Genomic DNA, 16,517 nt, shown 5'->3' with positions numbered 1-16,517 from the left:
ACTTTCAAAGAATTCTAGCAGAAATTTTAGTTGTTTTGCTGAAGACATGAGCTGATTGGATAGAGGAGGTGTAGCTATTAGTTTGGTAAGATCAATATGTTGTCCCCTGCTGCAACGAGAATGGGGGACTATGTATTTAGCAGCATCTGTCTGTTCGTTTGTTCGTAGATACATCCCAGTTCTTGTAAATGCAGTATCTCATGAACTGTTGTACCCACTGCCCTAAACTTTGGTGACAGCCTACATTGGAGGATACACTGACTCATGTTGATTAGGGTCACCTTGACCTTATCTTCAAGGTCACTACGACACTTTGAACACTTGACAAACTTTTGTTAATGTGATTTCACATGAACTCATGTACCCAATGTCTTCAAATTTGGTGACAGCCTACACTGGGGGATTATATAGATACCAGTGGATTTTCAGTGACCTTCACCTTATCTTGAAGATCACCAGGACACCTTGACCACTTTTCAGATGTGTTATCTCATAAAATGTTGCACCATCAGTGATGTTGACAGCCTACATTTGGTGATTATGTTGACACTCATCATTTCAGGCATCTTGTATGTGACCAAACAAAACAAATTAGGAAATATGTCATAAATATTTCATTCTTCTTTAGTGGTTTGGGACATTGCCACATTGGTGTCAAGCACTTGTTATGTGTGTATCAGCCATATATATATGTTTCAGCTGTGTGTATATTCTGTATCTTTCAGCCCTAAATTTGTTCTTTATGTCTTAGCCCTATACATATTCTGTATGTTCAGCTCTTTTCATGTTCTGGATGTTCCAGCCACCAGAAGAGTTTCGCAGTGCCATGCTGGACAGTATTGAGGAGCGATCCCAGCAACTTCAGAGTTATGTGTCCACTGTATTGGAGGGCCTACAGAATGTAGCCAACCTTCTCACAACGCGCAAGGTAATAACCAACTTTGTGATTTGGTGATGGACATCATATGTTAATTTGGGGGTCAAAGGTCATTGCATTATATTTGATAGAGGTTCGTTTTCAGTTCATAACTAATTTATCATCACATTCTTTTATCATTCAAGATGTGGTGAATATGCTTTTTTAACAATTTTGTAATACTTGAGAGTAGTTAGCTTGGAAGACAGACATAGTGACTGTATGAGTGGATGGAGAACTCAATGAGCATGTCATGCTGGCTTTGGATGCAAAGAACAATTTTTTATGTCATGGGAATAATGAATATTACAAGAGGATATGCCCCAAATATTCGTGTTCCCTTACTTTTGTAGTTAAGGATATTACTCACAAAAAGCTTGAGAGTAAATTCTAACCTATAAAGGTATTTTGAAAAAGCTGCTTGATCTCCAGCTTGTGGGTACACACATTTGGAATAGGAGACCTTTTTCAGGCTGTGAATATATTGTATTGTTGTATGGAGGTACATTAAATTAGTATCATTCAATCGGATAATGTGTATTGTATCATTAATTGATAAGGTATTAATAATTAATGCATTTACAGTATGCTATACTCCATTCACTATGTGAAAGCTCATAGTGCTAATTATCATAGCACAGCAGATTATTACCATAGATAAGCCAAGCTTCATGTGAGGTGCTAGAATGTTTACAGTCACATGACTTATCCCACCAGGTACCCATTTTCTTCTTGTGAACAGAGACAATTTTTTAACAAATTCACTTCCCTAAGATGAGACCACATATATCACATGTGTTACATCGTTGGGCAGACCTGAAATCCTAGAAAGTCTCAGGTGTCAAGCTGCAAAACGTGATCCCCTGTTGAAGTACATTCAGCTTCACTTCACCTGAATTGTGATCTATACTCAATGCACAGGACCACACACTACCACTTTGTGCATTGTGATGATTTAAGATTAAAGGAAAAAAACCTTTGATCTTCAGAATACTTCAAAATGCCAAATATTATGATAACAATATGAAATCTTGTGAAACAGCCTTTAGAACCAAGAGTATTTATTGTTTCAGGAATATAGTTTTAATATGAAAACTATTGCCCTGGCCAAGGCGGCCATCCAGTCTAAGCTTCGGGCAGTGAAACCTAAGACAGTCGACAAGAACTTACATAAGACTGTAGGCAACATTTGTGTTTTCACTGTTTTACTAACAAACAAGGTTTTTTGTGAGATGTTCCTGTTCAGTTCGAGAGACATGATGATATTATCTGTCAAAAAGGCAGCAAAGTCCACAGATTCTCAGGAATCATATTTTTGTCTGCAACTATTTTGGACTAAAATTGAATTTATTTGAAGCTGAAGATACTGAAAATACTTTGCAGCAGAGATTTCTCAGGTGACAGATACAGTCACCAGGCTCACATATACTGAACAGCAAAAGAAACGCACTTTTAGAAAAAATTGAAATCTCATCTAAGTAAGTGTTTCTGTTTGTGTCTTCTGTTTAAAAACCTGACAAAAATATGCAAAAAATTCTTTTTCAGTACATTGAATCTGACATTCCTATTTATATCTGCATCAGCAGAAGTCGAAAAGAAAGGAGAAAGAAACATTACTATCTTATGGCTACAACTTAATTTAAAATTTTGTACTCATATTAAATGTTTGCAAAGTCCTACCTTCAGATTATCATGTCTCTCATCGTTCCATGACATTTTGTGTCAGTATGTCTTCTTCTCTTGTTGGTTGTGATGGTGATGAAAACTGTCATTTGCATTGCCAGCAATGTGTCTTTAATGTGTCCATAATTAATATTTTGTTTTGTATTATTAACCTGTAATTATTTCCAAACTGTTTTGTTGAGTAATTAACAAACAAGTGGTGTGAACAGCTGTTACTTCAACTTTCATTTCTGTATTTAATCAGCTTTACATATGTAATATATGTTGAAAAAATAGGAAAGACTGGAATTAAATGTTTGATGTATTTTCTGACAAATAATGATTAACAGTAAACACAAATATTTGATAATTCATGCGAGAGATTTTTTAAATTCATGTTCAATTTCACACTAATTGAAAATTGCCAAACTAACATTAATTTTTCTGTAATGTGAAGTGTACTATGAACAAGCATGATAATAATGGTGATTGTGTTCTGAGACTGTGACCTATACGTAAGTGTCAGATGCTTGCTGTGGGATTCATTGCTTGACCAAGCTCAGAGAATGATGCATCTGTTGTATGTGCAGTCGGACCACAAATCAGTCAAGGATAGGAAACTGACCCTGATGGTGGATGATGGCGAGATTCAGAGAGAGAAACAGAAGGCTTTGGAGGAGGAGGCTCTAGTCATAGAACTCATAGGTAGGAGGCTCATCTGAGAACTTATAGATAAGGGGTCTCTACCCAGCATTAAGAGGCAAAATAGGGACCCAGGTGTCTATATGTGTCATGAGAACCGACTAAATGAGTGCTGAAGGTCACAATATTAGCAACCTGGCTGATGGTGTGTCATGTACCCCTGTGATGGAGATCATTGCAGGAAGCAAAGATGCGGTTAGTCCCCATGGTCCTAGGTATATTTACCAAGCTTCAGCTTCTGTGTTATGTTGTAATATCTGTAATTTTTTATTTTATCTGTGTTTACAATGAGTTCTGTGATGTTCTAGTTATTTTCATCCACAGGTTTTTATGTTTATGTGTCATTAATGCACAACTTGTTTTAGTGAGAGTATGGCTGAAATATTATGAACATGACTAAAAATTCTAACTCAGTATTTCACTCAGATCATTGTTGTGCAAGTATCGGAGACATTATTGTGTAGAACTATGCTTTTGGCTAAAACAAATTGAGAACGTTAGGAATACAAAAATGCTGATAGTGTCTGTTTGATGTTGAAATATTCACTTACCAATCATTTCAAGGTGATTATGTTTTGCTGACTCTCGTGGTCCTCCTTCAGGTCACTACAGGGACATGGTGTTTAAATCTGTCCTTGCTGCTACAACTAAATCCCTGGCCATGTTGGCCGAGGCATCAGGCTGCACAGGAGAAGTAGTGCGAGCTCTGTCTCCCATGTCCCAGTACTCCAGTGAGGGGGTACGGAGCCCCTCCCCCAAGCTACACAGTGGTCCACAGACACCCAGGAGCCGAGCAATGTCTGCTGCCTCTGACCGTCCAATCACCACAATGTCCATGTTGTCTAACATGTCCTGGAGTGGAGAGTCAGCAAGTGATGTCACACATCTACAGTAAGATTTCAGTTGTGTTGGTTCAGCTTTAGCATATATGTTTCATGCATAAACATAAACAGCATTGTTAATTGGCGTTTGTACCATACTCCCTACCAAATGTCATACTTTTTAGAGTATCTATGGGATACCTTGACCATTTTTTTTCTACGTGTTTTTTTAATCCATACTCAGCAATATTCCACCACATGTATATGAAAATAATCTCGATGACTGACATGAGCAAGTCTGACCACGTGATCAGTTTACTAGCTTTTTAAAGCTAGCGTGGGTTGCTGAAAAATGAGTTCTAACATAGACCATCACCGCAGTCATAACTAAAATATGGAGGGTTTCCTCTCTGTATCTATAGTGAGTATCTTACATGTGGTTTGCCTACATCATGGCGCTTATTCTCCAAACGTTCATAGCCCTAAGAATGCGTAACTTTGATCTTAGCCAATGTCTTAAGAATGGACTTACAAAGTTCATAAGGTTACGAATGTTTCAAAAATAGCCTGGCAGGTTCTTATGTGTTTAATGAATCTGTTGAAGTAAAGGGAGTTCTGGAATGGTAATGTGTTACAGGTTCCAGGTCCTCATCAAGTTCAGCATCCCCAACATCATTGTGGAGCCCACACTAGATGTGGTGCAGAGGGCCATCCAGGACGTGTCATCGGCCATCACAGAGGCCAACAGTGGTTTGTGATCAGTACAAACATTCATAAGTGTGGGGGCCATATCCAGTAGAGGCATGAGATACTCAGTGTGATTGGGTCATAAAAGGGTACATGATTGTTCTATTCCGGACAATCACTAAATGTTTCCTTGGGGACCTCCACTTTTACCATGAGATAGATGCTGAGTGCAATGTTTTTCTAAACACTGTATATGAGGATCAATTAGGGATCCCTATAATAGATCATCCACTTGTTGCAATATCAGATGTCTTGTCAAGTAACATGGTAACTGGGGCTCTAATGATGCATTAAACTATCGATGGATTGCAATTGTTGAGTCTCTGATAGCAATTATTTGATGGCAGATACAACATACTGTTGATAGTATGTATGACTCAATAATTTAATAACTGACTTCTGTTGATAAATGTGCAGCGCAAAAGACAGAAATTGCCAAATTCATTCACTTTGATTTAGAGTTATGCACCCCTGCGACCTGTGAAACAAACATACTTGATCTGAGTTTTTGAGTTTCCTATCAGTTATTAAAAAAGACTGAAACAACTTCAGCTTGTATTTGTTGTATGTAAGCTTTACATTCATTTGGGAATTGACTGCAAATGAGACATTTGAAGGAGACAAAAGTTATTCCAATAGTTAGTCATAACAGACTAATATTATTGCAATAGTAGGTTACAATAGACTATTCCAATTGCAATAGTATGTTACAATAGACTATTCCTATTGCAATAGTATGTTACAATGGACTATTCCTAACGCAATAGTATGTTACAATAGACAATTCCTATTGCAATAGCATGTTACAATAGGCAATAGTATGTTACAATAGACTATTCCTATTGCAATAGCATGTTACAATGGACTATTCCTATTGCAATAGCATGTTACAATGGACTATTCCTATTGCAATAGCATCTTACAATGGACTATTCCTATTGCAATAGCATGTTACAATAGGCTATTCCTATTGCAATAGCATGTTACAATGGACTATTTCTATTGCGATAGCATGTTACAATAGACTATTCCTATCGCAATAGTATGTTACAATAGACTATTCCTATTGCAATAGTATGTTACAATAGACTATTACAATAGACTATTCCTGTTGCAATAGTATATAGAGGATACTAAACGACCTTCTGTGTAATACCATTTTTATTAAACGAGTTGATGATTTTGTATCAAACAAGCGAAAGTGAGTTTGATACTAAATCTTTAACGAGTTTAATGAAAATGGTATTTCACGGAAGCAAGTTTTGTATTCTGTTTATTACTCGCCAACATAAATTGACAGAAACTGCAGCGAAATTGCCTACAGTGTGAGGACTCTCAGCTTTCAAGTCAAGCAAGGTCTAGTAAAATCGCGACATCAACATTAGCATTGTGATGTCACAACATTGAACCATTTGACGTCACGTCAAGCGGCATTACACTAGTGTAATATTGAAGTGAAAATATTACACTGCAGTATCTTCAGCGGGCGAGCAATAAGTTACAATAGATTATTCCTATCGCAATCGTTGTTTCCCCCTCAGTAGTCACCGGTAATATTAACTGTTTTGGAGTCAGGACATGATGGCTGCCCTGTATTTGCAGACATCGCATGGCTGTGTACATCATCAGAGGAGTCCTTCTTCAACATGGTGATGGGAGATGAGAACATCCAGGACTTGCAGGCTCAGCTCTCCAATGTCATTGAGGGTGGGTATCTTCTTAGTCTGATGATTTGCCGAATAAGGCTGAATGTTGGTCAGAATGTAATCAAACTGATTTCGGTCATCTAGATTTAAAGCTGAGGTGATAGTGGGCCGGTGCTCATATATAAATATTCCCAAAGCATGAAGGATCAAAACATTCTTGTACAAAACCTTGAAGTGTGAGATACAAAAGCATGGCCGATTGACTTGTATTCAAGCTGCATTCTAACTGTTCATCATACTGTGATCCTTTCTTCCAGAGATGCAGACCCAGATCAACAAACACCTGTTCCACTTCAGCTATTACAACTTCTTGTGGAAAGATGATATGCATGGCAACTTCCATGAGTTCATCTCGGCTGACCCTGGCATGGTGGCCATCAAGCGGGAGGTGGAGAGATTCCTGTATGTGGAGAAGAAGGTCCTCGGGATCCCCAACTGTCTGCCTATAGGGCCAATCTGTCTACATACAGACCCCATCAAGGATGCTTTACATGGCTTTGCCATGGCATGGAAGACAAAATTTGCATCTGTGCTGCATGAAGAGGCCAAGGTAGACATGATCAGTGATGTGGAATTTCTGTACATAATCAGAAAAAGATAGCATAGATCCCTAGGCACTAATGCTTGCTTGCGTGAGTGAGTGAGTGAGTGAGTGAGTGAGTGAGTGAGTGAGTGAGTGAGTGAGTGAGTGAGTGAGTGAGAGTGAGTGAGTGAGTGAGTGAGTTGGGTTCATAAGCCACCTTTAGCAATATTCCAGCAATGGGCTTCACACATTGTATATATGGCCATGTAGGTAATCGAACCCAGGTCCTTAGCACGACTAGTGAATGCTTTATCCACTAGGCTACCATACTGCCCACTTGTTTTTTAGGTTGGATCAAACAGAATGAACGAGCACTTGGTTGATAATGCCATTGTAATGGGACAGTTTGGGGTTTTCATTGTAATATCACTTGGTTATTTAAGTCAGCAGTTGTATTGTTCAGAAAAGTAGACGTCAAAATATCAACCTCACTGACATTAAGATTCTGACAATAGTTAAAAGAAGTTAAAAACTGGTTCTGAAGACAGCTGTAAGTATATCAGAAGTAAATTATATCTGTCATTTGAACAGCCGATATTTTTCATTTTGATTAAGGTATTGATTCTGATTCTTTTCAAATAGTATTTGTTCAAAATTGTGATGGATCATGATGATCCTATGAGCATCCATCAGAAGACGGCAGTGCTTAGTAAGAGAATGTGTGATTCAGAAAAAGCTGGCTGCAGCTGTGAGTTACCGGTTGAACGTGAAGGGCAGGCTGGAGAATCATGTACAGAGTCTGGACCAGCTCAACAGTGCTCTAGTCCTCCTTGAGGAACTGAGAGACATGGAGAACAAGATTGATGGCATCTACCTCCCCATAGAGACCATGTATGCCAAACTCAGGTAGGTTCACACAGTAGCTTGAAGCAGTTTCAAGCATGTTTATTGTAGAGTGCTACATGCAGAGAATATACCACTGGTAGTGAAAAAATAAAAGGGCCACATGGGTAAATCCTTACACTGTCTTTGTTAGCATCAGTTGTCTTGGGCAATATCCTTTAGTTGTGCCAAGATACCCCGTTGTATATACTGAACACTTACATACAATATCATATCATCAGGGAGTTTGAGCTGAGGTTGCCAAGAGGTGAGGTTGAGGAGGTTGACCAGCTGAGGACCAAGTGGCAGGAGATGGTAGATCTGGCAGATGAGGTGCGGGAAGTCTTGCTGAAGGAGAGAGGTGGAGCCTTTGAGCAGGAGCTGGACAAGCAGGTTAAGGTAGGTAACTCTTGTCACTTCCTGTAGTGTAAGATTTCAGTGCAGGGTCTACATGTACTGTATGCTGAGTTAGTGAGTCAGTAAATAATCATACAAGATAGACATATTTCCAATAAATAAGATTTGGAACTGAGAATACATCTCATTTCAAGGCTTTTTTTTCATTAATTATTACAATGCTGGAACATTTACATGAATGCATTTGATGTGTCTTCATATTGTTTTGAAATTTCAATGAATGTTGATGTAAGTTGTATGTATACCGCGGTATGTGTCATGCTTGCTTCAGTAATGAATAGGTTTTATGTTAGAATGAACTAGAGTAGATTAAATATTTTGTGAAACTAAACCCGTTCTTCAGAACACAGTTGTTCATCTTCCTGACATTGAATATGTTCTTCTCCAGACTTTTGTTGTGGAAGTGATCCAATTCCGCAATGCCTTTGATGCTCAAGGTCCTGCAGTGCCGGGTATCCCTCCCTCAGAGGCTGTGTCTCGGCTACAGGACTTCCAGCACAGATATACGCAGTATGATGCTAAACGCAGGACTCTCGACTCGGTGTCCAAGCTGTTTGGTATTGCTTGTAAACCTTTCCCTGAGTTAGACCGCACTGGAGAGGTAGGGACTCTTGTATTCACTGTGTATGTAATCAGTCACATTGATTTACAGGGGTCTTAGAAACAACAATCATGTATGTGATCTTTACATGGCATGCCAGACCTTTCAGTGAATCATTTAATGCTTTTCACATGACTACATGAAACTGGATTTCACAGTGCTGGGGAAACCTAGGGAAATTCCTCAATATGTACAAATAACAAAAGGCCTTAGTTCTTCTGGTTAGAGGATCAGGCCCTGATTTGTTGAAACAAACTTAAGTCTGAGTTTCGACTTAAGTTCAAATCTGAGAAAACGAAGGAACATGCATTGTCTAGAATGAATGGAAATCGGTGTCAAACGTAAACTTAGTAGACAGTCTTGAGTCTTTAGTGGTTTGGACTTTATTTATTCAAAAACATGCAGCTGAGTTAAAAATTCAGGTGTTTGAAATTGTCAAACTCAGTTTGAGATTTGAGTGAAAACTTACGTTTGTTTCAAGAAATTATGGCCAGATCACTGACATCATGTACAGACTGCAGGTAACAGACATTGATGTGACAGTTTATGCAGCAGTGTGTTAAGGAAATGTTCTTGACATGGCTGTGCTGTTGACTTACCAGTGTTGCTGTGATCAGAATGAGGGAAAATAACTGCAGTGTCCTCACCATTTATAACATGTTATATTTGGGATTACACTTTCTTACTAACGTACAAATTCTAGTACTTTTTGGGGTTGAGTCCCATCTGTGGGGTAGGCAGCTGACTTTAAGTGCTGTGGATTATGTGCCTGACTCTGAGGTGTGGGTTCAAATCATGGATGGGACTCAACTCAAGAAAGTACTAGAATTTGTAATCTCAAATGTAACATTTGTTACATTTGACCACTTTCTAGTTGTGCCATTGTGTAATCTTACTGTTTATGTTTGACTCAGGTCAGTGTCCACACTCTTGCATGTGTATTATGTGATGCCTTCTCTGTTTGTACAGGAACTGGATTTGCTGAGTCAGCTGTATGGACTTTTCCAGAAGTTTATCCGATTTGACAACAAGTTTCAGGACACACTGTGGGCAGAGGCAGACCTAGAAGCTGCATCCCATGAGGTGAGAAATAGACATGGTTGACCAGAAGGTCGACTTCCTCTGGAGGCATTGAACCAGAACTTGTGTAGTCTGTTCATGTGTGAGAGGCAATGGGACAGTACTGGTGTTGTCTGTTATTTATACGTGTTGGTAGGTATGACAAATGAAGTTCTTGTAGTATGGATAGGACCTTCTTTCTTGATACCCTATCATAGGATGTAGTCTGCAATATTCTGTCAAAGAGAAAATATCACAATACGTGCAATCCATTTACACATGCACCTTATTGTGTGGCAATGGAAAATGTCTCCACTATCTCTCACTGAGGTTTTGTTATAATTTTCTTATATTCTTGAAAATAGGCTTTAATTGAGCCAGTAGTAGTAGTAGTAGCAGCAACAGCAGTAGTAGTAGTAGTTGCAGCAACAGCAGTAGTAGTAGTTGTAGCAGCAGGAGCAGTAGTAGTTGCAGCAACAGCAGTAGTAGTAGTTGTAGCAGCAGCAGTAGTTGTAGCAGCAGTAGCAGTAGCAGCAGCAGTGGTAGTAGTAGTTGCAGCAACAGCAGTATTAGTAGTAGTTGCAGCAGCAGTAGCAGTTGTTGTAGCAGTAGTAGTTGTTGTAGCAGCAGCAGTCCTCAAACTCCAGATAATATCAGGTGAAATTTTCCCTCTGTTCAGGTGGAGCTGTACTGGGATGAGTGTCTTGCTCTGCCCAGCAAGCTGAAGGACTGGGATGCTTACAATGACCTCAAGACACAGCTCCAGACGTACCTTGAGGTCTTCCCTCTGCTGCACAACCTTGCATCAAAGGTGAGAACATTTGCAAGAGCTTTAAAGTTGTGTTTACAATGATTGTTTATCTGTTGACGTGTTACAAACCAATTTCGAATGCTTACTGTTCAAGGTCGTTTTTTTCATTCTAAATATTTAAAGTGTCAAGAACACATGTTAAAAGCAGACAGCAGAACTGACTGAATATGGCATCTATCTGGTTGGTTCGTTGGTTGATAGATCACAACTATGTTGGCATCACCTGTTGGTTGTGCTTTAAGCTAGATATCTAGCATGGAAAAGGCACGTTATCAATATTCTCTATTATTATTATCCGAGGTTGGTGACTGGGTGTGTTATATGTCAGTGTACCTGGATGGCATGGAACAGTACTCATAATATCGATCTCAGGGTGGTCTGGTCCAAATACCATTGTGTACAGACTGCTCTGAAATAATGGGAGTATGGAAGAGCTAATCAAACATGGTATTTCATGGCACAAGACTGTTTGTTGTAGAATAGACAGATAGGTACTTTAATGAAACCGTTAACTATATGAAATCGTCTGCATTTGATTTTGATGTTTGAAAGACATGCTAGATACTAGTTTCACAACTGAATGGTGAACATGTGCTACACACAGTTCCATGCAACCTTTTCTGGTTGAGACAAATAAAAGACTCAGGGTGTCATATTTTCCTTGAAAGAATGCCATCATATCTCAGTTGCATGATTGATTACCAATCACTGGATTGTCTGTGTCTGTCTAGGCTGTTTATATAGCAGCACTGCCATCTTATAGCTGGAATATTCCTGAGTGCTTCATCAGGAACAAGCAAGAAGCAAATGTATGAGTTGCAGTTTAAAGAAATATACTTCTGGAGTCATTGAACCATTTGTCAGATGGAAATGTGTATCACATTGACCCTGTTATAATCGTGACAATACAGGCACAAAATAAGTATGGCTTGCCAGTGAGTATGACTGTTTTGGTAGAGTATGTTTTCCTAGCGCCTCGTCCTGCATGTAGGTCAGACCTTGCTGGTCCTGGCAGCATGGCACTTCTTTCAGCTGCAGCTACACTTCATGTCACATAGTCACTTTGCATGTCTTAATTCTGGGAGTTTCTCGAAAACGTTCATGTTATGTATTCATAAATGGTCTTTGTCTTGATGTGTTCATTTGACTCTCTATCTGAAAATATTGACATATGCATGTGATGTAATCTCCATATGTTGTGTTATGTATGTTTGTTGTAACAAGATGTCCGATATTTAACATTTGTAATGTGCAATCCCCATCTTTATATGTCTTTGGGTTGTGTATTATATCCTTCTAACATGTGTATGTTCAGAACTGAAGAGAAATTGGGTTTAAATCTTGTTACTGGCACTTGCATGGTTAATTTTAAATGTGTACAGTAGATTATTATTAATTTTATGGAGAATTTAGGAACATGTCATTTGCATAGTTATTAATCATAAGAAAATGAGATATGTTGTTATAGGTGCAAGTAGATAGAACTCACATTTCAGATAGCTGAATAATGTCACATAGTCTCACAGCAGTTGTCACCTCAGTTGACCACAGTCCATCAGATTTAACCACAGTCCATCACAGTTCACCTCCGTTTACTTCATTTCACTACAGTCCATCACAGTCTGCCCCACAATTGTTTTGACCTTTGTGTCATGCTGCAAATGTTATCTTTCTTAGAGTCATAGCTCTGGAACCTGTAGAACATGGTACCTTGATCCGTGTTCTATAAGCACTTAGTGTAGCATGTAGCAAATATGATGTTTATGACAATCATAGCTCTAGGATCTATGGAGATGGTATTCTGTTCTCTCTAAAGCAGTTAGTTATTCTGTATTAGAATGATCAATGGTAGATAGTTTTGTGGAGTGTAGTACTACAATTGACATAGTTTCTTAAAGTGTACTTATTTCACTGGTTGTGATAAAGAGCATATTGTTGAGTATTTCCTTAAACCATCTGTAGCGTGGTTGGAGTAAACTGTGTATTATATCAGCGATATGGTATATGTGGCACCACAGCTTCAGATTGCTAGGTGTACAGGTCATTGAGACTTGGGGGAAAAGTTGAGCATTAAGTTGAGGGTATTTTCAGCTGACCACGTCGTGTTGGGAAAGAAACTACAAGTGACATTTGATTTTGATACATCTCTTTAGCATTTGCCAAATTCCAAATGTGAAAAGAATGCTTCCAAATAGCTGAAGGAAGTACTAGTGATGGGATTCAATGAAGACTAAGAGAACTTTTAATGGGTTTGATAAAAAGTGCAGTTTGTAGGACATTTCTACTTCCCAACAGGTCATGGAATACAAAGTGAAGTAGTTTTATGAAAAGTTATGTTGTAAACATGAGGTTTCAGATGTTGATCTGCATAACCTTTTAGATGATTATGACATTCTTTAACTATCAGACGAAATGGCAAAAACCCTTGAATGTGAGCTTACACAAAATGAAGTTCTTTCAGCTGTTAAGTCCCTTAACAATGAAAAAAGTCCTGTACCTTATGGATTTACAGCAGAATTCGTAAAATTCTTTGGATAGATTTGGGCAAATATCTTGTATCTTCCTTGAATGAATCATACAGGCAAGGCATGCTACCAGTATCACTAAGAAGAGGTTTGATTACATGCATACCAAACCTAAACAATATATCAAAAACTGGAGTCCAATGCTGTTGCTTTCCATTTTCTATAAAATTGGTTCTTTGGCAGTCTCTAAGAGAATAAAAGCTGGGCTTGATAGCATCATACAAAAACGAAGATCAAAAAGGATTAATGACAGGAAAATAGAGTACACAGTTATCAGATACCAGGACTATTCTTACTTATAGATTTTGAAAAGGCGTTTGATATTGTAGACTGGAAGTTCTTGGATAAAGCACTTGAATTCTTTAACTTCTGAAGGTCTATTGGAAATTGGGTTAAAGCCTTTCATAATGACATTATAACTTGCATACTGGTTTATGGATTTGGCTCTGATTTCTTCAAAATTTTAAGGGGTTATTGACAGGGTGACCCCCTCTCCCCATACCTGTTCATACTATATTTTGAGATAGTGGGTAATATGATAAGGAACAATTCAAACATCCATGGCCTGAAGACTGATAATATTGAATATATCTTAACACAATTTGCTGATGATACCACATGTATGCTTGATGGTACTGAGTGCTGTCATTATACTGTAATGTGAACAATAGAACAATTTGCCCGTTTTTCTGGACTGAAAGTAAATGTTGATAAAACTAGGATTTTGCGGATGGGATCTAAGAAACGTTCCAGAATGAAACTATTAATTTTAGTTTAGACTTAGACGATATGATCAGGATGAATTGTGATGAAAAGCTTTTAAAATGTCAAACCATGATGAATGTATGGTCCTTCAGAAATCTTGACCCCCCCTCTGTAGAAACACTACGTGAAAATCACTTATTTTACTAAATCTGAATCACCTTTTTTCTTCAAATCCAAACCCGCCTGAAAATGTCATTGATGATTTTCAAATGATATGTTTCAGATTCATTTGGAAAAACAAACCAGATAAGTTAAAACAAAAACAGGTTATATGTAGTCCAAATGATGGCAGTTTCAAAGTACCCAAGATAAATGAGATAATCAAAGCACAAAAGTTGTCAGTACTTAGACATTACGACAAGAAACAAACACCATGGACCAAACGTATTGATATGAATCTACCAAAAATTAGTTCATTAAGTATTTTAGAACTCAGTTGTCATCATTTAAAATTAAAGAAAGATATTATTTCACACATAAGAAATCCCTTTTATGTTGACTTGGTCTCGTCGTGGTTTGATTTTATACAAAATATCAAACTGCAAGCTGATATAGATGTTCTCAGGCAAATTATCTGTCATAACTGTAGTCTCATGATTAACCAAGAAAAGCAACTACTACTCAGACTGGGACTCAAAATGATCTTTTGGATGAAAACGTGTGTTTGCTAACCTTCACCGATTTTAAAAACAAATATGATCTTAAAACAAACTTCATTCTTTATTTTGGTTTGATTCAAACGACAAAAACATATATCAAGTCATTTGGAAATTTAGAAATAAAAAAATATGGTTAAATTATCAATGTTGTCAACAACTCTAAGACTTCTTTGTATAGATACTAAAGGATCGAGGCATTATTATTCATCACTAATTGGGAATCACTGTAGCAAAAACCAGTATATTAATAAGTGGAAACAAGAGTTGCAATGCAATGTCCCTCTCAAAACATGGACCAAATATAACATTATACCTTTTCGGTGCACCACCCATTCAAACAGTCAGTGTTACCAGTACAAACTCCTACACCATATCTTATCAACTAATACTCCTTTACAAAATATGGGCTATACTAAATCAGATAGGTTTTACTTTTGTTCCTGCAAAAAAGCTACACTGCAGCACTTATTTTGGGAATTTGATTTTGTATGGATACTATGGACCAAACTGGAAAGTTGGCTAAATGAAAAAGCTCACATAGAAATCCGTTTTAATAAAGAAAAGATTCTTCTTGGTTTTCTAGAGAGAAACAATGACCCACTAAACATAATCATTTTGATTTTCAAAAAGACTATATTACAAATTCAGGTTTCTTGTTGTTCTCTGTTCATGTAATTGTATGTGTAATTGATACCTGCATTTACCCTGAAATAGAAAAAACATTCTTGTGCCTCATCAATATACAGTGTGGAAAGGTTGTTCAGTCAGTAACTAACTCCCGTATTAACACAACACCCTCCCTCCCTGTATAATCAATGGTGATTGTGTTTATTTCACAGCTGTCAGTCAACTTTTGTGTATAATGGATGTGCATGTTGTATTTCGCCCTTGTATTTTCATCTTTATTTTTCATTTTCATAAATACTAAAATTCAGTTTGAAATTTTATCTGTTCTTGGCATGCTGTTATTTCCATTAGTAATCTTCATTAAATAAAATTAACAAGCATGTGTTGTAGTTACCTAAACTTACTTGTATTTTTGTGTTGCCATAATGTTTTCTATTAATGACTAACAATGAAAATTAACACATCTTACACTAATGCCTTTATTTTACAAACAATTTTGTAGAACACAACCAATGACAGGAGCTGAGTTTTTAAGTTCTGTCATACCACAGTCTTTGTGAAAAAACCCCTCTTTTTATGACCATATGATAACACAGAATAGGAACATTTTTGGGACATAAATAACAATGGAAAGTAAATTAGCTACAGCTTCAAACACGATGAAATTTGAAGTAACATTCACTCTATTCACCTAGCTGTTTTAGTTTTGAACAGTAAGAAAAAACACACAAAATTACCGTGGTATCTCAGACTGGGAAGCTTTGCTTCACAGTATACAAAGATGTATTATAGTGATGTGGTAATGATGATGACGATGATGATCTCCAGGAAATCCGGAACCGCCACTGGCTGCAGGTGATGCAGGTGACTGGCAGCACCTTCCAACTGGAAGCCAATGTCTTCAAACTGACACATCTGCTTGATATTGGGCTGATAAAGTGAGTGGCACTTGTGTGCAGCCTTTGTGTCTTTGGAGATTACCATGCATGTCTTGAATCCATCTTTTCATGCGTACAGTGTCATTAACAGGATGTCACAACTTTTGCTCATTTAGGACAATACTCCATTATACTGAGGCAGCTTTCAAACTGTAA

At 37.7% G+C, this 16,517-nt stretch overlaps 1 protein-coding gene across 1 annotated transcript in view; it reads left to right on the top strand.

The window, feature by feature from the left end:
• The window catches only part of LOC137286414 (uncharacterized), a 92,704-nt gene that overhangs the window by 13,738 nt on the left and 62,449 nt on the right, over nucleotides 1–16,517 (top strand). The window contains exons 16-29 of the mRNA XM_067818267.1: nucleotides 803–932; nucleotides 1,988–2,094; nucleotides 3,169–3,283; nucleotides 3,883–4,171; nucleotides 4,739–4,851; nucleotides 6,451–6,555; nucleotides 6,812–7,104; nucleotides 7,808–7,983; nucleotides 8,202–8,358; nucleotides 8,765–8,977; nucleotides 9,947–10,060; nucleotides 10,716–10,847; nucleotides 11,759–11,782; nucleotides 16,252–16,361. Coding sequence (XP_067674368.1) covers nucleotides 803–932; nucleotides 1,988–2,094; nucleotides 3,169–3,283; nucleotides 3,883–4,171; nucleotides 4,739–4,851; nucleotides 6,451–6,555; nucleotides 6,812–7,104; nucleotides 7,808–7,983; nucleotides 8,202–8,358; nucleotides 8,765–8,977; nucleotides 9,947–10,060; nucleotides 10,716–10,847; nucleotides 11,759–11,782; nucleotides 16,252–16,361 — 2,078 coding nt within the window. The remainder of the gene's footprint in view (nucleotides 1–802; nucleotides 933–1,987; nucleotides 2,095–3,168; nucleotides 3,284–3,882; nucleotides 4,172–4,738; nucleotides 4,852–6,450; nucleotides 6,556–6,811; nucleotides 7,105–7,807; nucleotides 7,984–8,201; nucleotides 8,359–8,764; nucleotides 8,978–9,946; nucleotides 10,061–10,715; nucleotides 10,848–11,758; nucleotides 11,783–16,251; nucleotides 16,362–16,517) is intronic.

The sequence above is a fragment of the Haliotis asinina genome, chromosome 6 (genome assembly GCF_037392515.1).
Source record: "Haliotis asinina isolate JCU_RB_2024 chromosome 6, JCU_Hal_asi_v2, whole genome shotgun sequence".
Classification (NCBI taxonomy): Eukaryota; Metazoa; Mollusca; class Gastropoda; order Lepetellida; family Haliotidae; genus Haliotis; species Haliotis asinina.
This window is presented reverse-complemented; position numbering and strand designations above follow the sequence as displayed.